Consider the following 22508-nt stretch of genomic DNA (forward strand, 5'->3'; position numbering starts at 1 on the left):
TATAAGAAAGCTTTATAGGCAGTTATATCGTGTTTGCGTAATCTGGAACCTCATTAGACTTGCTCTGGCCCAAGAGAAATGGGAATTAAACTTCTGCTTATGGCCCCTGGGCTAGCACGGGTCCAGAAGAAATTTACATCCCAAAACGTTAAATCTGTATTTACATTTAAACGAATTTAAATGGAAATTTATTTAGTATTCAAATGAACTGACAAATGTAGGGCTACTAGTTGTATTCATGCAGAAAAATGTAGCTTAACAGGTATATTAACATATGTTTAATCTGCTGCTTGTGTCTGCAGGAGTCACAATTCATGTAAACGCAAACTAACTGACTCTGAGTAGACTTATTTCAAATGTTTTTTCCCCTGTTGTTTGTTTAAATATATTGGTTTAACAAAAAAATTCGACAGCAACCTCTGCTTTTATTATTTTTTTTTACTTGTACACAAAATGTCTCCTTAAGCACTCTGAAAAGGAGCGTGTGAAACCTGGCGCGGGCGCTCGCTCCCGTCCAGGACAGCAAATTCCACCTTAAAAGCGGCCTCTAGAGTGAAACTTTTCGCTCCAACTCCGTCAGTCCACCTTAAGCGCAAACGCAGGAGGCGTAGAGCGAGGTTTCCGCTTCTCAGTGGGGCTCGGACCGCGGCTCACGAAAATCACCGTGTGTAACGTTCAAGCTTGACGCACTTAGGTAGAAGAGAAAAAAAAAAGCCAGGAAAAAAGATGTCCGAATCCAAGTACCGCGAATGGATTTTGGATACTATCGACTCGCTGCGGTCTCGAAAAGCCCGGCCAGACTTGGAGAGGATTTGCCGAATGGTCCGGAGGCGACACGGGTCCGAGCCCGAACGAACCTGCGCGGAACTGGAGAAACTGATCCAAGAGCAAACCGTGCTCAAAGTTAACTACAAGGGGTCCATCTCCTACCGGAACGCCGCCAAGGTTCAGCGGCGGAGCAGAAAGAAAGACGACGTTTCGTTAGCCACGGCTGCGAGACGGAGCGCGATGGAAGAAGCCAGTCATTCCGACCTGAGCAACGGGGATAGCGCTTTCGGTGCCGTGGACCAGGACGAGGAGGATTTGGAGGTAATGCAGAGACCCGATGCAGGAGGAAGCTACGGTTAACGTGTTTCCATGTCATTGTCATGTCACATCACACTAAACGTACAGGTGGAAGTTAAAGCTCACATTGTGCAGTTGGGGGATGGAAAAAATGGTGGAAAAAAGCTCCTCTTTTTGTTTGTAGAAGGGGAGTGGTGAGGGGAGTGATTTGCAAGTGCACCCAAAAAGTGCCGCAGACGGGGAGCGGCGGTTGGAGCTCGCTCGAGCGCTGCCGAGGTGGAGAAGAAAAGGTGCGCGTGTAGCTTGTGCGAGCGTGCCACATTTCACGATGCGCCGGTTGTTAGAGCACGTTTAAACAACTGCGCAGACGTTTTAAAAACGCATAACAATCATAAAGTTCTCCGGTTCGGTCCGCCCGCAACAACCCCAGCCTCCATTTACAGCAGGCGGTGGGGGGGGGGGAAGAAAAGCGCTTTTCAAGCCACAAACTCGGCGTTGAGCGAAAGGGGGAGAAGCAGGACAGTTAGACCGGAAGTAGAGTGATATAGCCTTCAAAATAATAGCATTTCAACGGGCTCTCTTTAATTACGCTTTTATTTTAAAAATATTTCTGCGGGAAATGCTTGTTTTTATTGTCTGGGGCTTATCATATGGGAGTGGGTAAAGGTGGGGGAAAAAGTGGCGAACACCGCGAATGAAGGAGCCTGATCGGGGACGACGGGACATTTGGTCGTTGATTTTTATTCTGTCTGGAAACGAGTTCAGACACTAGCTACAGACGATGTCATTGCACGAAGCCCATTTTCGATGATATTTGTCTGGTCGTCTGTTTATAAAACGATTACATCCGCAACTATATGCAACAAAGTGGTTCAAAGAAAAAAAAGCTACGATAAATCATTAGTTTGTAATTCGGGTGGATTTTAAATCCAGTCGAACCCCTAGATCCAATGTCGGACACCCTCCCAAACGCGGTCACGTCCAAGACGTGCGTTGACTGTCGTTGTGGCCCCTTCCGTCCTGTGCAGCACATGCGCTTTTCTTTTTAAATTTTCTAACAACTATTTGCGGTATTATTATTTTTTGGAGTAATCAGAGAAAGTCAAAGTAGAGTGACGCACAGGAACCGGCGGCTGTGAACTAAAAGCGACTCCACGCTGCTCTCCTGACGCTAGATGGCGGATGCGCCCATCCGATTTGGGTTAAGCCAAGATCAAAATTGACTTTGTTTTCTGAAAGACGTGTGTCGCTTCAAAAGCGAATGCGTCTGGTCACTCCGACCAGAAAGCTGCTGTTTGACAATCTTGTTATGCGGGCTTGGGGGGTGTAGGTGCCAAGGTGTCCGATAACTGATTCATTTGCTTCGCGCTGACTCGTTTTTACAGTAAACTGTTGACCCGATGCAAAGTCAAAGTAGGCTCCGATCGAGCTGTCTGCTTACGCTGATCGGAGAGTTTGGTCGAAAAACTCGCGTTTATTTCTATCGTGTTGATTGATGTTTTAAGCCGCGGCTGCAAAAAAAGCCCTCAGACACAATACCGAGATCTTTGCCGCGGCTCCCAACTCCATGCGCACTGAAGGAAATAGTAGAGAATAAAACGCCTCCTGTCGGCCTTTTTCGTGCTCCTCTGTGTTATTAATTTTACCGAAAAACGAGGCCTCTAAAACACGGAAGGGGGGGGGGGGGCACCGAGCGAACTGCCTGATTTGTGTAAAAGATCTCGGTTTAGATCCCGAAAACATGACGCTTTTGTCAGTGCTTCTGAGTGAAAGTTGTGCAAAATGCGGTCCTGTGGGTGAATTCCACAGAAGCGGCTCTTTCCTACAGGAGCGGGGCGGACTTTAATGCGCTCTTGTGCACGACTGCTGGGTATAGGACACGCAGTCGCACAACAAGGTAGTTTATTTCCTCCCAGGTCGCCGTCGAGAACACCTCCCCTTGCCCGAGTACAAGTGATGAGCCCAGATGGTTAAAAACTAGTTATATTCCACCAGACAGCGATGTAATCGCGTTTAACTTGTTTCTAACGGCAGGACGCAGTTGAACACAGCACTATGGAAGCATTCAGAGGCATTTTTTCCTCACAGCCTGCCAGATTCCAACATCAGTATGAGCTTATGTGACACCTTCAGCCTGCAGCCAGGCCCACTTAACTGTCTTGTAACCTTGCATGTTTTAAGAAGTGGTTAGGTTTCAAACATGTTTGCATGTTTAGTGTGAATAATTCTATAACTAATTTAACAATTGAGGTTTCTAAATACATGGAATTGGGAAATCTTATACTGTGTGCCCCTGATTGTGTGTTGCAGGGTGACACCGCAATGGCTATGGACACAGACAGCAACCCTGATGAGGAGGGGGCAGAGGAGAGCCGGGATGGGCAGGACAGACCATCTCCCAGCCCCGCATGTGAAGATGCCACTGTGCAGTGTGCCCCTGTACAGGCTGTCTCTGTACCCTGCTCCCCTTCTGGCTCTCGGCCTAGCTCAGGCCCCAACTGCAGCTCTGGCTCTGTTCGGGACTGTGCCGCTTCCCAGAAGGCGGGCGAGAAGCCCAACTCCTTGCCCCCCTCCAGCCCCAGGGCCCTTACACACAATGAATTGGCTTATGATTCAGCTATCAGCCCAGTGGAGAGCCAGCACCCAGGAATGCAGAGGGACAAAGGTATCCATATTGCTAGAGACGCAGGATAATGTGTGCTGCCGGCATTATTGGGCACTCTAATATTGTTTTATGTGTTAGCTTATGCTAAGCTTTGCAGTGGATTCAAAGCTGCGATGGGAGCTTTCAAGCAGCTAGATGATTAATTGTTGGATATTTACAGCAGAAATGGAGTAAAGGCAGATGCAAAGCTGCAGGAGAAAGGGATGCATTTGTGATATTGTCCTGATTTCATTTAATGTGCTCTTATGGTAGGATTGCTTTATGTTACAGGTAATCGGGGTAAATGTGGTCCTTGTTAGACTACATTTGAGCAGGACTGTAGTCTGAGCTGGTCAGTATAGATTGTATTGTGAACAGTTGTTTTCTAATTGGCTGACCCTGTGTTTGCAGTGGAATCGAAGCCAGTAGACCACTCTGGAGCAACAAGCCCCTGCGCTTCAACCATCGGAAAGAAAGAAGCTGAAAGCAGGGTGGAGGACAGCAGCCTCTCGCCTGACCAGTTGGTACCAGACTCTATAGCACGACCGGTAACTAACAGCATCTGCATGCCTGCAGCTTCTTGAATCACTATGGGTTGTCAATTGACAGATTCGTGATGAATTAATTTTTATTTCAACCAACAGGATGAAGTCAGGAATGTCTCTGATGGAAGATTACTCAAGGTGTCTTTGCCACCTGAGAACTGTGAGTAGTAGTTTCATCTTTTGCTGCATGTGTTTTCAACAGAAGAGGATGATCCCTAAACTGCTCTCTAACTTGGAAAGTGATTTCATAATAAATATGGTCAAATTTTTTTATTTAACTTATAATAGTCTGCATGAAATAGCCGTCTCTGGTTGTCATTTGGCTATTGTTTGCCCGAAGGCTTGCTCTCAAGATTGTTTGAGCTTGTCCAGATGGTTTCTATTTAGACAAAGTTATTTTTCCCTTCTCTACCATTTCTGTACTGCCAAGTGCATAGCTATTTAGATTTTTTTGGTAAAGAAATGTTGTCTGTTTATCATTCAAAGCCAGTGAGTCTTTTCACTAGGGTTGTTTGGAACATTTGTGCAAGAAGGACATAGTAGAAATACAAAACACCCAATCCGTTTTGCCACGCCAGACACCATACCTCTGAGTACTATACTTCTGGTGGCCCTGGGTGCTCTCTACCCAGGAGGAACATCCCTCTGACAGGTTCTTATGTCCCTGTCATGTGTTTCATGCATGCCAAACAGCATGCTAGTTTTGTTTGAATGCAGACAAGTCTAGTTAGAGGCTGCATCATTCACCGAGCACTCTCTGTACTGAACCGTGAACCATCTCTAATAGGACTAAACAAATCACACCATGACAGCAGAATCCTCTGTGCAGAAAACTGGATACAAGAAAAATATTTCATCACACAAATAACTATGTTTACATATTGTAAAGTTTCTGACTCCTGGGAAATATTCATATCTTATCAAAATGCTTTGTATTCAGGTGACTAAACAGGCAAATATATGCATAAAAAATGACAAAGCAGTTATTATTTCTTAGAATAATGAAGCTTGCTTTTATTCACAGGTACATTTAAGAAGATCAATACACCCTTCACAGCAGCTGAAGGCGGTCTCCTTAATGGCAGTGCGGGTGATGAAGTGTGAGTACTTTGCTGTTAATCTAAATCTTTAGATACATTATTCAGTGTCTCAGTATAAGCTGGCTTCCTATACAGCCTCTAATTGTCTGGAAAAGTATGGAATTCACTTTTAGTATTTTCCACGCTTGGATAAGTAGGGAAAATAATAGCAGAATATGGAAAGGCCTTTGTGTTGCACTATTTCCTCTTCTGGCATTTAAAAGATTAAACCCACATTTCCAAAAATAAGTTGCTCAAACATGGAGAGTGGGTTTTAATTATACGGTGCCTTGGAAAGGTATTCATTTTCCTTGGGGCTTTTCCACATTTGTTACTACCAAAAACATTAAAGAGTTTTTGTAACACACCAACACCAAGTATTGCATAGTTGTTAAGTGGAATGAAATGGTTCATGTTTAACCACAGTTCTTCACAAAAAAAAAGTCATAAAGTTTGACATGTATTGTTATTCAGCCCTATGAGTCAGCGCTTTGTTAAACTTCTTTTCACTGCAATTATAGCTGCAAGTCTTCTAGGGTGTGTCTCTACCAGCTTTGCACATCTAGAGACTGAACATTTTGCCTGTTGTTCATAAAATAGGTTCAGATTAGTTGGAAAGTGTGTGGGATCGTCAAATCTAACCACAGATACTCTATGGGATTTAGGTGAAGACTTTGATAAGGCCATTCTAGCAACAAGAATATGCTTTGATCTCAATAGTGCCATAGCTGTTTTGGCTGTAAGGTTGTTCTCCTGCAGGAAGGTGAATCTCCACTTCAGTATCTAGTGTTTTTCAGCCTCTTAACAGGTTTTCCCATAGATTTGCCCTGTATTTACGTCCTTTCCTCTTCCCATACACTTTGACCAGTTTTTGGTAAAGACATACAACCCACAGCATGATGCTGCCACCACCATAGGATGGTGTGTTTAGACAAATGCGCGGTGTTAGTTTTCCATCACACTTAACATTTTGCATGTGTGCCAAAAAGTTGAAGTCTGGTCTCATCTGACAGGTGCCTGTTCTTCCACATGTTTCTGTATCATCTCTACATGGCTTGTGGTGCAAACCAGACGTCATACGAGGTCTATTTTCAACAGTGGTTTTCTTCCTGCCACTCTACTGTAAAGGCCCCATTTGTTGAGTGCACAAATATTAGTTGTCATGTAAACAGATTCTCCCACCTGAGCTGTGGATCTTTGCAGATCCTCCTGAGTTACCATGGGCCTCTTTGCTGCTATTTTCAGTTGGATTGAACAGAGCTCCAGGAGATCTCCAAATCTTTGGATTTTGCTTTGTTACCCAACCCTGCTGGGAAGTTCTTTACAGCTCTATCCCTAATGCATGTGCTGTGTTCCTTGGTTTTCATGATGCTGTATGTTCTCTAATAAACCTTTGAGGCCTTCACAGAGCAGTATGTATAAACATATTACGGCACACATTCTGGGGCAATAAGTAGCACGGGAGTTTGTTTGGGGATATAAGAAGAAAAGGATACTGAATACAAATGCATGCCACAGTTTTTACAGTTTTTAATTAGTGAAAAAATGGAAAACCATGTATCATTTTCCTTGCATATATCCCAGTTATGTACTAATTTGTGTTGCTCTTTTACATGAATTCCTGACAAAACATGATACAATAGCTTGTACTTCTATTGTGGCAAAATGTTAAAAAGTTGAAGAAGTATGAATACTTCTGTTAAGCTCTGTATTAGAAAAATGGGAAAAGTAACCATAATCTTACGTTTTGCTTTATCTGACATACAAGGCTTTGAGTTTAAAGCTTTAGCCATCACCGTTTTGGTATTTTAGTTACCACCTGAGAACACGAGGACATATTCAAGCTTATTCAGCTTTGCAGGTGTCATGAGTGGCTGTGCCTCATGCTGTAAAGCTAGTTTCCCAGTAATGGGGACACAGTTTTCCACACAGCCCCCTTCATGTGTTAATGTGTCTTTTGACAAGACATTGAACCCCAGGTTACTCCCACTGACATCACCCTACATAGAAACTTTGTGTTAATGAGAATTAAGCCCCTAAAGACCCATTGTTTTCACTCCACCTGCAACTCTGGGTTTTGACAGATTCTTCAGACTTTCAGGTTTTTTTTTTCATAACTTTAAATAATTATCTTAGTCATCTGCACAAACAAAAAAAGAACCTTGAAATTGCAGCTCAAAGTGACGCGTTACCTCATGAAGAGAGATTTGTTTGAAACTTTGGTTCTAACTCTTTGTGTACCATCTCTCTCCAGCTCAGTGAAGATGGAGAAGATGAACCATAACTTGTTGCAGTGGACTGTGGCAGATGTGGCCAGTTACTTTTCAGCAGCAGGATTTCCAGAGCAGGCTGTGGCTTTTCGAACACAGGTTAGCTGAGTTCAGTGCTCTTTAGACATTCGAAAGCCAAATTAACTTCCCATCATCTGGTACAATTGAGGAAGACTATTTCAATGCACTGAGCTTCTCATCTACTGCTACAGTAAATAATTTTCTCTCCTCAACAGGAAATTGATGGGAAGTCTCTTCTCCTGATGCAGCGCAGTGATGTCCTGACGGGCTTGTCTATCCGACTTGGTCCTGCCCTCAAAATCTACGAGCGTCACGTTAAAGTGCTGCAAAGGACCCACTTCCTGGAATGTGAAGATATCTGAAGAGATGATCGGCAATGCTGTACGAATTCAAACATGCATGCAGCCCCTCTACCATCTGGATCCTTCCACCCACCTTCATATATATACATATACTTAGAGGGTGCGTGGAGTGGGAATGGCTGCAGTGGGAAAGGCTGCAGTGGAGATCGCCTTCACTGTGAGATCGACCAGAAACTGATAGACAGTCATCCTACCTCTCATTGTGGTCTTTGATTTTTCAAATGGTTTTTATTTGACCCCTGTGGTCCCTTTGCAGAGACAAAAGACAGCTGCAGGCAAAATCTGTTCAAGTGGAGCAGTGCTGACCTTTCTGAAACTTTGGGTAGTGAAGTCAGTAAACAGAACTGAGCCCTGCAAGTGGACCACTATGGACACGACTGATTAGTGGGGCATTGTAGCCACTGGTTGGGTGTCGTCCCGTCAACTCTCTGTAAGATTTAAAACTGAAGATCACAAAGAAAATTAAGCGCATCGAGTGTGCTTCCTTTTTTGCTATATGATGAGATTTAAGCGTCAAAGTCGATGTATCTGCGTCAAAATGTAGTCACGTTCCTGACCTATCATCCCACCGGTAGCTGCTCCTGTGGATTATGGCCTCGGTGTCTTTGCTACACTGAGATATAACCCTTCATGTGTTTTTCTATCCATCTGTGCAGTCTTACTTATAAATGATTGTGGTCCAACAATACAGTTTCATTTGGGAAACAATTCCCAGAAAATATGCAGCCCAATCAAATGTGTTCTTACATATAAGAAAAATAAAGTAATATTGTTGGAAGGAATGCTACCCTTGCTAGAAATGTAGTTTGAAATTCAACACAGCTGCAAAGTGACTGTTTACGGATAACTTTATTAAATGCAATATTTTATGTTGATTGTTTACAATTGCTCTGTTCTGGCGTTGTGTTTTGATTGCCAGTTGAACTGTGTTACATTCCATATAATGTAGTCTTCATCTCAAGTGTACCCTCTCCCCTTTTTATCTGTAATATGAACAATTCTTCCAGAGTTGGAAAATAAAGCTCATCTCTCTCAATTAGTTGTTTTTGGATTTTTATTGACTTAAAATCTCTCAGAAAAAAAAGCAGAATTCCATTGCACCAATGGGGAAAATATAATGCACTTTGTAAACAAACCTTTCGCTGAGAAGTATATTTCTTATCATGTTTCTTCCAACAATCTTGTAATGCTCACATCAGGATGATATCTGCTTAACACCATTAGTCATATGACAGCAGCGTTAACAGCTCCAGGCTGTCCTGGGTTAAACCAAATAAGCCGCTTCATTTCCCACCTTAGAAGTAAGTGTCTGATTAGACTAATGTATATATAGATATATCTTGGGAGCAAGATTTATTGGATATCTTAAAACTTAAGTAGCAAAATACAAAATGACACATTTCACTAAATTACGCACATTATAGTAAGACTATAGCAAGTTACTGTTGTTATTTGCCTGTGGCAGTCCAACAGTCAGACAAAAATGTTTAAAATACATTTATAAGTGCATCTCAATAAATTAGAATATCATCAAATAGTTATTTAAAAGTTTGGGTAAACCCTTCTCATTTAGTGTTTTTTTGTTTTGTTTTCGTTCCTACCTCTGGGAACTCCTTCAAGACTGTTGGAAAACCAGTTCAGGTGACTACCTTATGAAGCTCATTGAAAGAAGGGTGTGCAAGAGTGTACAAACCGTTAATCAAAGCAAAGGGGGGGTTATTTTGAACAATCTAAGGTGAAAGTTTTGATCTCTTCAGTAGGTACCTACAAAGCAGGAAGTAATACAAATAAAGAAACAAAGGTCTGTCCAAACCTTTGACTGGTATATATATATATATATAGAGAGAGAGATTTCAAGTGGTAATTTTGATAATTTTGGCAATTTTTTTGTTTGAAAATCCAAAATTCACTTCCTCAGAAAATTAGAATATGGCGATTTGTTGGCACAATGATGGTGAGCCTTGCAAGATAATTGCAAAAGTAGCTGACTGTTCACAGAGTGCTGTATCCACGCATATGATTAGAAAGTTGGGTGGAAGGAAAAAGTGTGGTGGCAAAAGGTGCCCAAGAAACAGTATTAGCAACAGCTTTGAGAGGCCAAACTCTGGGCCATTTAAGAGTATGGGGGAGATTTACAAGGTGTGGGCTGCAGCTGGAGTCAAAGCTGCCAGAACCGCCACACACAGACGTATATGAGACATGGGCCACTGCTGAACCAGAAGAAATGTCAGAAGCGTCTTACTTGGGTTAAGGAGAAAAAGGACTGGTCAGTAGCTCAGTCGTCCAAAGTCCTCTATTTAGATTAAAGTAACTTTTGCATTTTATTTGGAAATCAAGGGTCCCAGAGTTTAGAGGAAGAGTGGAGATGTACAGAATCCAAGCTGCTTGAGGTCAACTTTGCAGTTTCTACAGTTGGTGATGATTTGTCATCTGCTGGTGTTGGTCCGCTGTTTTTCAAACAGTCCAAAGTCAGCACAGCATGAAATGAAATATTACATGAGTTTCAATATTTAAGTTGAATTACTGAAATACATGAGCACTTTGATGGTATTGTATTTTACGGAGATGCACCTGTAGCCTCAGCACACATGGATGTGAGCAGGAATGACTGTTCTCCTTTCCAGACTCTGCTACAGGATGAAGGGCAGTATGGATGAACGGAGGGTGGGATAATCTCTGAATTCCTTTAAGTAGCTGCGATGTTTGCCTTTAGCCCACACAGCCATCTGGACGAAGGCCACAAGGGTGAAGAACGCCACAGGCACACATTGTGTCATCACCGTGAAGCCAATCCAGGAGCCCAGCTGTGGGCATGACGTTCAACCACAAAAAGGACCATTACTTACAGCGCATGATATGCACTTTACCAGTAGGTGGCACCAAAAGCGCAGATTAGCTCGTTTGCACATTTTTAAAGCACATTGTACATAAAGTACATTATTTTGCATTATTCCTTTTATTATTAAAATGGTGCAAATTACCAGATTTTAAATCTTAATAAAAAAGTATTTGGTGAGCAGCAAATTGTTCTTAAAATGGTTTACCACATCTTTAAATTCAACTACATTTTGAAGCTTTCCCCTATAATTTAGATACTAATTAGAAATATATGTACTATGCATATTTTTTAAAGAAACAATGTAAAACTATAGATACATGCAGATCCTTACCTCATATGTGTAGTTTGGACAGGAGACTAGCCAAAATATCCACGTGAAGGGATTTTTTGTTGGGTAAGGTATTTTCTTGACTTTTGAGCCTGAAATAATAAGTAAAGCCTTTAATTAATTTGAAAAAAACAAAAGTAATAGAATAGAAAAGGGGGTATTCACAAATATTTGCCTTGAAACAAAATACTCACCTGATGATTTTAGATTACGCAGTGCAATGTGGATTGAAAAATTTCCTACTTGGCAGAACTTTTGGAATAAAAGAATCCAACGATGAGAATAAAATAAAGCTTCAGTTCAGTTGGTTTCAGATTTGTAAGATATAAAATGTTAAACCTACCAAGAAAATGTAAAGCCCGGTGTTCACCTGCTGCAGCCCGTAATCTGGAAATGTTTTAAAGAGAAATGACCAAAGATATCAACTCTACTTAATGTGGAAAAGTGAGTATTGCAGTAATCAGCTCTTACAGGGCGGAGTGTAGAGAGGATGGTTGATGTAATATGCCATCCAGGCTGCAGTGCACCAGTAATAGCCACAGTTCTGGAAGAGAAATTCAACGTTATTTATAGAGCACATTAAAAACAAAGACATCAAATGCAGGTCATAAACCCAAGAATAAAACAGAAATTAAATATATTCAAATAAAATACACAAGTCTAGCTAAAATTAGGGAAAATGGATGGTTGCTTTTAAAGCAAGACACAGTAATAAGTGTTCCAGAGAGCAGGATTATAATGAGTGAAAGAACCATAAGCTGAGTTGATTCCAGGTATGAGGCGAAGTCCTTTACCTGAATGCCATAAAGGTCAGTGATATGTGCTGCATGTGCTTCTAAAAACTGAGATCACAATCTAAAGTCACGCATAGCTTTTTGATATGCTCACAGGATCCGTCCAGCAGCGGACTTAACAGAGGGTAAATAAGATGTTTCAGGTTATAAGAACCTAAACGAAGAATCTCTGTTTTGTCTTAATTCAGCTGTGGGAAGTTACAGGATGACCAGCATTTGAGATCAGAAAACTGGTAAGGTTATTCAAAAGGTTAATGTTGTAAGCAGAAACAGGCATGTATAACTGTGTATTATGAGGAAAACATACTGAACTGTCGAGCCAAGTGGGAGCAAAATGGAGGACCAGTTAATTGATCCTTGAGGAACTGCATAAGCAATACTTAATTTATTAGATTCAAAATTACCAGAAGAATCTGAAACATTTCTAAAGGTAAGACCAGAAGACAGCCAGTGAAGAACAGTGTCTTTTAATACTAAACACAGAGATAAAAATTTAATAATCTGAATAAAACGTGTTTTTAAAATGTTTTTATCATAGAGCTGGTTTACTCAGTGGCTGTTTCAGAACAGTCACACATTTCTGACTGGGTAACTGCTTGATCCCCACATTGATACTAAAAAAAGGCAAAAAAATGGTCTGAAACACCAGACTTAAGGATGCAGTCAGAAGTAATATCAAGTCTTACAGAAATGATCAAATTTAAAACGTAACTCTGGTTGTGGGAAAGCAGGACAAAAAACAAGTAAAAACAATCAAGCTTCAAGCAGGGCAGAGCAAAAAACAGCCGTGAAGTCACCTTAAATATGTTTCTGAGAGGCATGGTCCCATGGGAGATACGATGAACAAACAGCGTCTCCAAAATCCTCTTGATGTAGTGAAAGGAGTGACACATGCAGGCCAAGCTGCAACAGAACGCACAGACACACATAATGCACTGATGCATATTTAGTCATGATTTTCACATTTCAATGATCCGGTCTATTACACTGGCACCTGAGTCAGTGCTTGTCATGTTTGTGCCGTGTTTAAGAACCTATAAGACAAGAAACTTACTGTACAACCCAGTGCTTGCTGGTGGTGAAGTCATATTTTGGAGAGTAAATGAAGGGAAGGCGGAAGTAGAACATTAAATAAAGAATCAGCGGCCCAACACATTCTGCTAAAAACACCTGAAATCAGAAAATAGGAGATACACTTTATTTTCTGCTTCTTGTAGAAATGGATGTTAAAATGTGCAAAGGGTTAGACAAAAAGCATAAAAGACAATAAATTACAGCCACGTTATCACACGGTGCTAATGAAAAAAATGTGTAGATACTGACAAAATAAATCATATGTTTTTGCAAGAGCATAATCTAACAAAAACAAATTTGAAAAAAACAAACCCTAAATTTTAGCACATTTGTTCAGAGGCGAAAAAAGCCCCTGCTAGGAAATGCTTGTTTTTAAATTCGTGGATTTACAATTTTAGTTAGGAATAACAGAAAAAAAAAATCTGTCCTATCATCAAAAACCTAAGTTGCTGTTTGCTAAATGCTACAAGGACTTCAACTGGACCAATTTTTAAGTCAGATGAGAGTAAGATGGAGATTCAATCATACACAGTCCATTGGGTTTCGAGCAAAAAAGGGATGAATATGTGAAATAGCACCTTTTTGCCCCGGTAAAAATGGTAGAGAATCTGTGATGCTGTGGGCCTGTTTCTCTTCCAAAAGCACTGGGAGTCTTGTTGAGTCAACTAAATCAAATCAAGACTTTTTGAAATCAAATCAAGCATTTTGAAATAGCAGCACTTGTAAATACAAAATACTGTGAACTCTGAAACTAAAATGAAAATAAGTCATTTTAGGATATTTTTAAAGGAAAAGGATCCAAAACCTCAGACAGAATCAACACAATGGTTCATACAAAATTCAACCTCATTTCATAGACATCTCTGTCCCCAAACTCCTACAGAAAGCCTGCATGGCACTGTATAAAACCTATCTTCCAGTAAAATTGTAATACTGGATATCTGAAGGGAACGTTGGCAGTGTAAAATATCTGCTAAAAGAAGATCTAACATGTAACTGACACCAGTAAAGGCCCTGGCTTCTCCAACAGCTCGTTTTACCTTGGCACCTCAGTGCAAGAACAGTTGCCCTACTTTCTCTGAGCCATGACATTTAATGCAAAATTATACATCTACAGAGCAAACCACACAACTTGTAACACTTGTATGATCAAGTGGAGCATCTCAACTGACAGTGAAACAGATTCCTGAGTCAGCACCTCCAGGAAACCCTCGGCTCAGGTTGCCTGACCTGTAGCTCCTGGTGGTCTCTGCTGGGACACGTCATGGTTCTCCACCCACACTGTCACCTATGAAGGTGCCGGGAGGTTGTGTTCGCATTAGTGAGGATGCTGGATGGATGGGCGGTGTGGATGAGGGTGAATAATGAGGCACAGTAAAAGACAAGTGAGAGGTCATAGGGATAAACACCTTCGGCAGAAATGGGGCCATGGGATTATATGTCCTGCTGGAGAGGACACACAGTGCAGGAGGTGGGGGTGGAGTGAACGACAGCAAATCACCCCTATCTGTCACTGCAGACTGATATTTATGTTCAGGAGGCACTGAGGGTGTTGGATTATATTTAAAACACATGAATGTTAGAGGACTACAGAAGCGGTTTAGACGCTTCAGAAAATTAGGTGAAAATCTGTCTATTTAGGGGTTAGACCTTTAGATATGTGTGAGAGCTTAACAGGTAGACATCAACTTGAAAAAAGCTATAAATTATTATTTTTTAAATATTTTTTATTTATTATTAATTGAGTATCAGATATGAAGATCTTGAAAAATGGAAAAGCAAAGTAATAATCAATCAAATTAAGTGAAGAAGAAATCTTTCAGTCGAAAGTTAAAATTTTTAACCACATGGCTTAACATAGGGCGGCTAAATTGAACATTTTCCTACTAAATGGGCAAAAACATTTAGTGTTACTGTGTGGACTCACTGTTCCCCATGTGAGCTGGGGTCCCAGGTCACTGAAATAAAAGCTGGCTGTAGTTCCCACAGGTAGTGTTTGGAGAACTTCCTCATCCCTGAGACTCTTGCCCTCTAAAAAAAACATGACAATCAGACAATGTCTTATTATACTATGTTAAAATTATTCAACCAGTGGGTCTGAATAAATGAGAGAAGATGAGATGCATGCAGATGTACTTGGATCCAAACGCAGAGACTGCCTGGCTGGTTGCCACTTTGGATCTGAGAAAAAGATACAGCGGGAGCTTCACTCTTGACCTTCTAAATATTAAATAGATTTATTTGTCCAAAACCACAATTTCTATAACCAAGATTGTCTGAATAATAAACTTACATGATTTGTGAAACAAGGCTTTAATATCCAAAACGGTGGCAGTTGGCTCCACCTAGAACCAAATTGTGGAGATAAAGCATGTTCATATAATATTGCTGCCTCACCATGCATTTACAGCATATTTATTTATGTGGGAGTTTATTTTCAGTACACCACTGCATGTTTATGCAGCATCTTATCATGTCCATCTATCTCCATGACATGCTGCACTGGCATGTAGCTGGAACAAATCCTTCTTCAGGGATAAAACGGGAATTCTCACCTCTTGAATGCAATGCTCGCTCAATAGACATGTAACTGATAATGACACGGTCAGGTAATGAGTGGATTATTGGGGATTTATTTGTAAAATGACACATGTGCTCAAACTTTGTCATTTCTATTCAAAAATTTAACTTAAAAAAGATTACCACTATCCTTATCTACAGCACAAAACATGACACTCACCTTGTCCAACAACAGCAGCTTCTCCTTAGTCTTCAAGACCAAGATCTCCACCTCAAAGTAAACTATCCTTTTAGCCTTCTTGGGCGCTTTTGGCTTTGGCTTTGGTGTAGACTTCTTTTCAGCTTCTGCTCCATTTTGGCTCTTTGCCTCCAAGGCTAGAATATCCATGACGCTGTTTGATTAAAAACTTCAAAAGTCTGGTGAAGTAATCTGTGGTGTCCAAGTTGGTATGAGTAGAATCTACCAGCAGACACCTACTGAGCTACAGGTACAGTTTGGCTCGAAAAACCTTTGGATACAAACTAAAGATATCTCAAAGCTGAGAAGACAGACGATTGGGCGAAAAAAGTCTTATCCAGAGATGGAGGGGTATACGAGTGTGCGAATGGAGTTCAGTAGAAAGGAAAAGGAGTTTAAGTCAAAGGAGAGGTGGTCTGAGACCATGAAGCAGCCTCATGGACATCTGCAGCCCTTCTTACAATCAACAAAATGCACTGAAGACGAAACTGGAGAACACCAAGACATGATCCATAGTTCACCATTTGCGAGGCTAAATATAAGTCGCCTGATTCGCTCAGCAAAAGCTTGGTAACCTCATGAAGCTCATCAGAGCTGTAAAACACGTAATCTGTCTGTTTTCCTGCACACTCGGTTGCACAATCACAGTCTCTACTAAAAGGCTAATCCATCAGGTAAAAAAAATAAAAATGTCCACATGCCAACACTTGGTGTGTAACCCCCCACCCTGAGACCACCCGCTGAGCTGGTATTCTCTTCTTTTTCAAAGACAACATGTTCATCTCAGGACCTCTGTGTTAAATCATCTCTGAAAGCTTTGTGGTGGGAGGAGAGTGGAGAAAATGCTGATTGGGAGGAGATCCGAGATACCTTTCATCACACAGGGTCAGGGCATCAGCTCACATAGCCAGCTGCTTATCTATTCTGTGCTCTATTTATAACAGGTTCGAGTCGTTCAACCAGGCAGTAAACAGTTGTACCACGGGTTCACTTTGAGTCTCTGATTAAAGACGTTCCTGTGTCACGCTTAATGATGAGGAAACGCATAAAGGAATGATAAATCTAAATGTCAGATTAAGGTGATTCATTTTAGTGCATTGATCTCAAAAGTAGCATAAAAACAAAGAACATAATGAGAGCACTCTTCTTGCAGCAATCACAATAAAGCTAAACCTACTTGATGCAAGCTACATTTTATAATTATTGTGTAATTATTTTTTGGTTGGTATCCCAATAATATTCATTATCATATGTAATATTGTGTGTCTCAAGCATTTTTTTTAGAATTGCTAATAGAAAGTTGAAAATGCAGAGCACCAGATATAGGACTTTTTTTTTTTTGCAAAAATTCGCGACTATGTTACTTTTTAAAAATCGTTTTTGCTTTCAGTGTTCAGGCAAAAAAGAGCCTTAGGTTGTTTTCAAAATAAAAGTAACCCTGAGTGTCTACTACAAGTTAAAGCAAAATAAAAGCAGTTGTCAGAGTCCTCGTTAGACAGGAATCTGAAATCCGGCAATGTTTTTTTTAAAGACATTAGTAAGCTGATGCTTTTTTAGACTTTATGTGGTTCTACGTTTCTGGCATGCACTACAGCACAGCTGAGTGCAGTTGGGTACTGAGCAAGAAACAAGGAACCAAAAACAATGCATATTGGTATTTCTGCATTAAGCTAAATAAAATGGCCCATCCACCCCCTGATATTATGGGTACACTCACTGAGGGACTTCAAGGGGCAGTAGTTGTGGTGACACAACAATGTGAAGTTGTTTGATGTCAGGGTTGTTGAATCTGTTGTAAGGCTCTATCTAGTTTTACTGAAACATTAATTTATTACACTAATTGAGGTCTGTTAGAAGTGTTGGCTTTATTGCAGTTTCCCTGAGCATTGCATAGTTTGATCATGGGGTGAAACTGCTGGGACATTCATTCCAGGGAACACCAACAACTGTCTTAAATGTTTTGCATAATCACTGTGGAATGATGTCCCTCAGATTGTTTGGAAAGGGCCTGACAACCCTTCCCAGATTGATGGGCAGCGACAATTGCTTCAGTAAGGTCATTGGTGATGTATTTTGTTCTTGGCATTGTGTTAACGCTCACCCCAGTTGGATGATCCAGACCACCAAGCTGCCAACACTCCTGTTCAAGGTGGTCATGCTTCCTTATATTCAATCTAACAAATGCATTTGGTTGGCAGCACTGGCAAATACTTTCCCTCTTGAATTCTATGAAAGCAGCAAGGTTGTAGACTCTTCTTTTTTTTTACATTTAGCTTCACCTTCTTCCATTTGGGTTCACCTTTGTTTTATAAATCATAACAGTGGGTAATCTGTGTTTTCATACATTTAAAAATACATTTCAGTGTTAGAGTTCAAATAAATGTTGAATTGAAAGCAATTGAGTTTCCTTTTTTCTACTACTGTGAGGTCTTTTGTTTTTCTGTTTTTGTCACACTTAGATGTTTCAAATCACTAAAGAAATTTTAATATCAGCGATAACCTGAGTACATTAAAAACTTATTTTTCAGATGTTAACTTCATTAATTAAGGGACAAAACTATCAAAATCAACCTGATCCTTTGTGAAAAAGAAACAGTAAACACAACGACTGCTTGTGCCAGCCTTGGTAGTAGCAAATGTTTTAGGAAACTGACAATGGACCTTTAACATTGTTGCGGAAGAAACAGAATTGTTTTATTCAGATACATTGGAGTATTTCTGAGCATGCATAGCCTGTTTTAGGTCATAATGCACCTTCCCTGTGTTATTTGACTAGGCCACTCCAACACCTTCACTTGGTCACTGTTTTTGAGGCATTTAGCGGTAGACTTGCTGGTGTTCTCTGGATCATTGTCCTGCTGCATAACCTATGTGCGCTTGAGCTTTAGGCCACAAACTGATGGCCTGACACTCCTTCAGGATTTGTTGGTTTTCCATTACAGGATGTTTTTCAAATTTCAAAGAAGTAAAGCAGTCCCAGATCATCACACCATCACCACCATGTTTGACTGTAGATATGAGGTTCTTTGTTCTGAAAGGTTTTGTTAGCTTGATGCTAGATTTAACAAGACATACACCTTCCAAAAATCCCACTTTAGCATTATCACCACTTTTCCCAAAAGTCTTCGGGTCATCAAGAGTTTTTGGCAGATGTGAGAAAGGCCATTCTGTCAGCCTGAACTGAGGTGATGCTTTAGATGTTATGGCCTTTTTTGTGACCTCCTGGATGACTCCTTGATTGCTCTTGAAGCTTTTTTGGTACGCCGGCCCCTCCTGGAAAGGTTTATCACTGTTCCTTGTTTTCTCAACTTGTAGAGGATGGTTCTCAGTGCCAATGGGTTGAAAATTATTTAGTAACCTTTCACTCATAGATGTGGATGGCATTTGTTCTTAAATGTCTTTAGATCGTAGGATGCTATGTTGCTTTTTGAGATCTTTAAGCCTTTATATTGTGAGATAGGTTCTGTTTAAGTGATTTCTTGATTCTAAAGATTTGGCAGTAAACGGACCTTGGTGCTGCTTGTAAAAATTAACTCTGCTTTCAAAAAACTTGGTTAATCAGTCAATTAATGATTTAACAAGGGGGCAATTATTTTTTCACATAGGGACACGTTTGTTTTGAATTGAATATGTTATATTTTATATTTACTCGAGCTATCTTTGTCCGATAATATATTTGAGGATCTGAAACATTTAAATGTTACACCAAAGATAAAACCAAAGAAATATGTAGAGAAAAATATGTTTTTCAGTGCACTGCAAATCTAACCTTTAGGATATAATTTGAGTTATATCGTTAAAGGTTATTTTAGTGAAGGTTTCTTGGATGTTTTTTGAAGAAGAAGTATTGGAAGTTACAACTCTTGCATTTGGGGAATAAATGTATATAAATCAAATAAAATAAAATGAATTTATATAGCACATATAAAAACAACTGACGTTTGCCAAAGTGCTGCACACCAAAACAACAAAGTACAGCAATAGTTCAAAGTAAAAAAATAAATAAATATATATATATATATATTACAAAATAAAACTGAAAGTCACCCCTATTTTTAAAGCCAGTGAATAGAAGTGCGTTTTAACCCTTTAAGAACCAAGGCTAAAATGTCAATTTTGACATATTTTTCTATTATGGCTGTAAAATGGCCAGGGAATGCCCCAAGTCTAAGAACTTTGGCCCCTCCTGCCAGGGGTACTTGAACTTGACTTTCCAACACCTGGTTAATGACAATTGCATATTATAAGGCATTGTCAGCTCTTTAAAAGAAGAAAAATGCAAAATCGAATGTTTTTTAAGGCTTTAAATAGAATAAATTTTCTGATTGTTAATGAAGTTTTGATTTGACATTTGAAATGTGAGCCTACACATGTTCTGAACAATCACAAGTCATTTTTTGAGTCTAGGACTCTGGGTGTGCAAAACGCTGTGCAAAACATAACAATATACATTAGGCCAAATAACATTACAAAGGTATATAAAATGTGTTATGAACATTCTCAAGCCATATATTAATATTGCACATGAACTTTTGATTTGAAACTTGAAATATGAACCTTTACATGTGAGCAAAAAACAGTGCAAAAGATAACTATATACACACACTGAGAAAAAAGTGCATTTTTAACATTCATAAGTCAAAATAAAAACAATAATATAACAATACTTTATTTATAACAACAGAACTTTGTACTATTGCTACTATCTACACAGCTGGTAGTTCAATATGGAACTATATGCAGACACAGTGGTGCATTACAAAGTTTGCACATCCAGCTGGTGCACCTTTTGCAAAGTTTGCAAATACGCCGTCCCTTGGTCGAATGCTGGGAAGCTGGATTTCCACTGCTTGTGGGGTCAGGTTAGTGGTGGGTGACTGGTGGGATGGGACGAGAGCATCACCCTGCATCTCCCTCTGCCTTGTGGCGAGATGTAGTCACCATGGCTGGGACCACTGCAGGATGGCTGCTCATCAGAAGAGAGAACACTGATGGAAGAAAATTGGAAAACTTGTCAAGTCCCACACTCAAAATCATTTGCAGTGTAGCTTGAATTTCTCCAAACTGAAAAGGTTTTTTTTTTTTCAATTAAAAGTGCTTCATTTTTCCTCATTTTACACATAATGAGAAATAAATAATTATATACAACGCACAATGTCAGTACCTGTCACTGGAGGACTCTTCATTAGTGGGGTAAGTGCTGAAAGTAAAATGGATAACAAATGAAAATCTTTCATTTTTACAGTAGCAGCAAACACAATGATTTCTATCATTGTAATATGTACAAATAATAGATATGTCTCACATTATGTTACATAAACACTCTCTGGCAAATAATTATAACGACAAAATTGAGCTAAACACAAAATTTGTTCTAAATCTTACAAACAATTTCTGCTAAAAACAACATACTTCAGTTCAGAAGAGGAATCCTCCACATCACTCTCCTCTATGAACCGTAGCAGCCGTTTTATAGTCCTTTCCGGTCTTCCATACATTATACGTGTGTCTTACAAAATGTAGACCCAACCAGAAACACTCAGAAACCCTACTATATAACGCTATCTAATGCTAGCTTACTCCATACGTCTTTCTCTCGTCTTTTTTCAAAGCTGCTGTTTTCGCGGTAGTGTTCACATCACCGTAATATACACCCAAGGTTATATATTGACAGGAAGCAGTGATTCTCAGCTCTCTGTCAGCGCTGTAATTTTTCAGATTGAGCGAACTTGCATGGAGTTACGGTAATACTATTCCGGCCGGCGCCAGCAACATAGCGCCGGAAGAGACTTGGAAACAACAAGACAGATAAGAAGGGGGAGCTGGTTCCACAGTTTAGGAGCTACAACAGAAAAAAGGCCCGTGTAATTATAACATGACTTTCCCCACTGAGCAACAATAAAGAATATTTTTAGTTATGCAAACCGGGTTGATTTATTTTGAAGGGCATAAAAGCGGAACCCTTCCTCTTCAGTGGACACAGCAAGTATTTTCTGAATTTATAATAAAGACAAAACAAGATATGGTTTCATCACTATGTTTCAATGTATAAAATACTAGTTTAATTGATGGGAGTTCGTCTGGTTGTTCGGTTCGGTTTAGAAACACCGAAGTTCAATGACGCACCTTTAAGTAGGTCAGGTGAAACCGGAAGTTGTATGGAGGGAATCCTCTCGACCTACATTCGTCAGCTTCTTCCAGAAGTTTCTGTGCCCCGGCTTCTCTCCGCATAGCGGCAACTCATCACTAAGTACACTTTGTTCCTTACTCTTTTATTTAAAAAAAACTAACTAAACAAACAGAACCTTTTTCCACGACTTTTGCGCTCATAGCAGAAAGTTTTCCTCAGACCGCCTTGGCAGTTTTTGTCCGCGGAGGTGACACCAGCTGCGGCGTGGGCAATGCAAGTTGAGCCGCACAACATCCCAACCTGGACGTCCGCGCTGACCGTGCTTTCATAACAGAGGTCGGGAAAACGGACCTGACCGGTCATTGTGATGGGTAAAGATTATTACAATGTGCTGGGAATAGCCAGAGGTGCTTCCGACGACGAGGTCAAAAAGGCGTACAGAAAGCAGGCTCTGCGCTTCCATCCGGACAAAAACAAGTCATCCGGAGCTGAAGACAAATTCAAGGAGGTCGCCGAAGCTTATGATGTCCTCAGTGACATCAAGAAAAGAGACATTTACGATCGCTATGGAGAAGAAGGTACCCAAACACTGTAACACA

At 40.3% G+C, this 22508-nt stretch overlaps 2 protein-coding genes across 3 annotated transcripts; one reads left to right on the forward strand and one right to left on the reverse strand.

The window, feature by feature from the left end:
* The first annotated feature begins 566 nt into the window (after positions 1-566).
* LOC124862893 (sterile alpha motif domain-containing protein 1-like) lies at positions 567-9022 on the forward strand. Its single transcript, XM_047357088.1, has 7 exons — positions 567-1089; positions 3376-3730; positions 4121-4257; positions 4354-4414; positions 5279-5354; positions 7588-7702; positions 7840-9022. The coding sequence occupies exons 1-7, from the start codon at positions 727-729 to the stop codon at positions 7984-7986; spliced, it is 1254 nt and encodes a 417-aa protein (XP_047213044.1). The 5' UTR covers positions 567-726; the 3' UTR covers positions 7987-9022.
* An 808-nt stretch (positions 9023-9830) lies between these two features.
* On the reverse strand, positions 9831-16575 carry LOC124862898 (very-long-chain enoyl-CoA reductase-like). 2 transcript variants are annotated; one of them, XR_007037022.1, is made up of 12 exons: positions 15762-16575; positions 15315-15366; positions 15158-15202; positions 14949-15052; positions 13002-13117; positions 12745-12850; positions 11625-11697; positions 11497-11540; positions 11348-11405; positions 11157-11245; positions 10558-10790; positions 9831-10433 (listed from the first exon to the last, which is right to left on the reverse strand). XR_007037022.1 is itself a non-coding variant. In XM_047357095.1 (11 exons), exons 1-11 carry the CDS (start codon positions 15927-15929, stop codon positions 10617-10619), a joined length of 1029 nt encoding a protein of 342 aa, XP_047213051.1. In that variant the 5' UTR covers positions 15930-16575; the 3' UTR covers positions 9831-10616. The 2 variants fall into 2 exon arrangements, 1 of the variants encoding a protein (XP_047213051.1); XM_047357095.1 differs by having other exon boundaries at positions 9831-10790.
* Positions 16576-22508: the final 5933 nt, after the last annotated feature.

This window comes from Girardinichthys multiradiatus, chromosome X, assembly GCF_021462225.1.
Source record: "Girardinichthys multiradiatus isolate DD_20200921_A chromosome X, DD_fGirMul_XY1, whole genome shotgun sequence".
In the NCBI taxonomy this organism is placed as follows: Eukaryota; Metazoa; Chordata; class Actinopteri; order Cyprinodontiformes; family Goodeidae; genus Girardinichthys; species Girardinichthys multiradiatus.

Bases quoted from the DNA above. Each gene is read 5' to 3' on its own strand.
- LOC124862893 (XM_047357088.1), top strand. From the start codon at position 727: ATGTCCGAATCCAAGTACCGCGAATGGATTTTGGATACTATCGACTCG. The intron at 1,090-3,375 runs GTAATGCAGAGA...TGTGTGTTGCAG, and splicing joins AGGACGAGGAGGATTTGGAG to GGTGACACCGCAATGGCTAT. The intron at 4,415-5,278 runs GTGAGTAGTAGT...TTTTATTCACAG, and splicing joins GTCTTTGCCACCTGAGAACT to GTACATTTAAGAAGATCAAT.
- LOC124862898 (XM_047357095.1), bottom strand. From the start codon at position 15,929: ATGGATATTCTAGCCTTGGAGGCAAAGAGCCAAAATGGAGCAGAAGCT. The intron at 11,246-11,347 runs GTGAGTATTTTG...TTATTATTTCAG, and splicing joins GCGTAATCTAAAATCATCAG to GCTCAAAAGTCAAGAAAATA. The intron at 10,791-11,156 runs GTAAGGATCTGC...TCATGCCCACAG, and splicing joins GTCCAAACTACACATATGAG to CTGGGCTCCTGGATTGGCTT.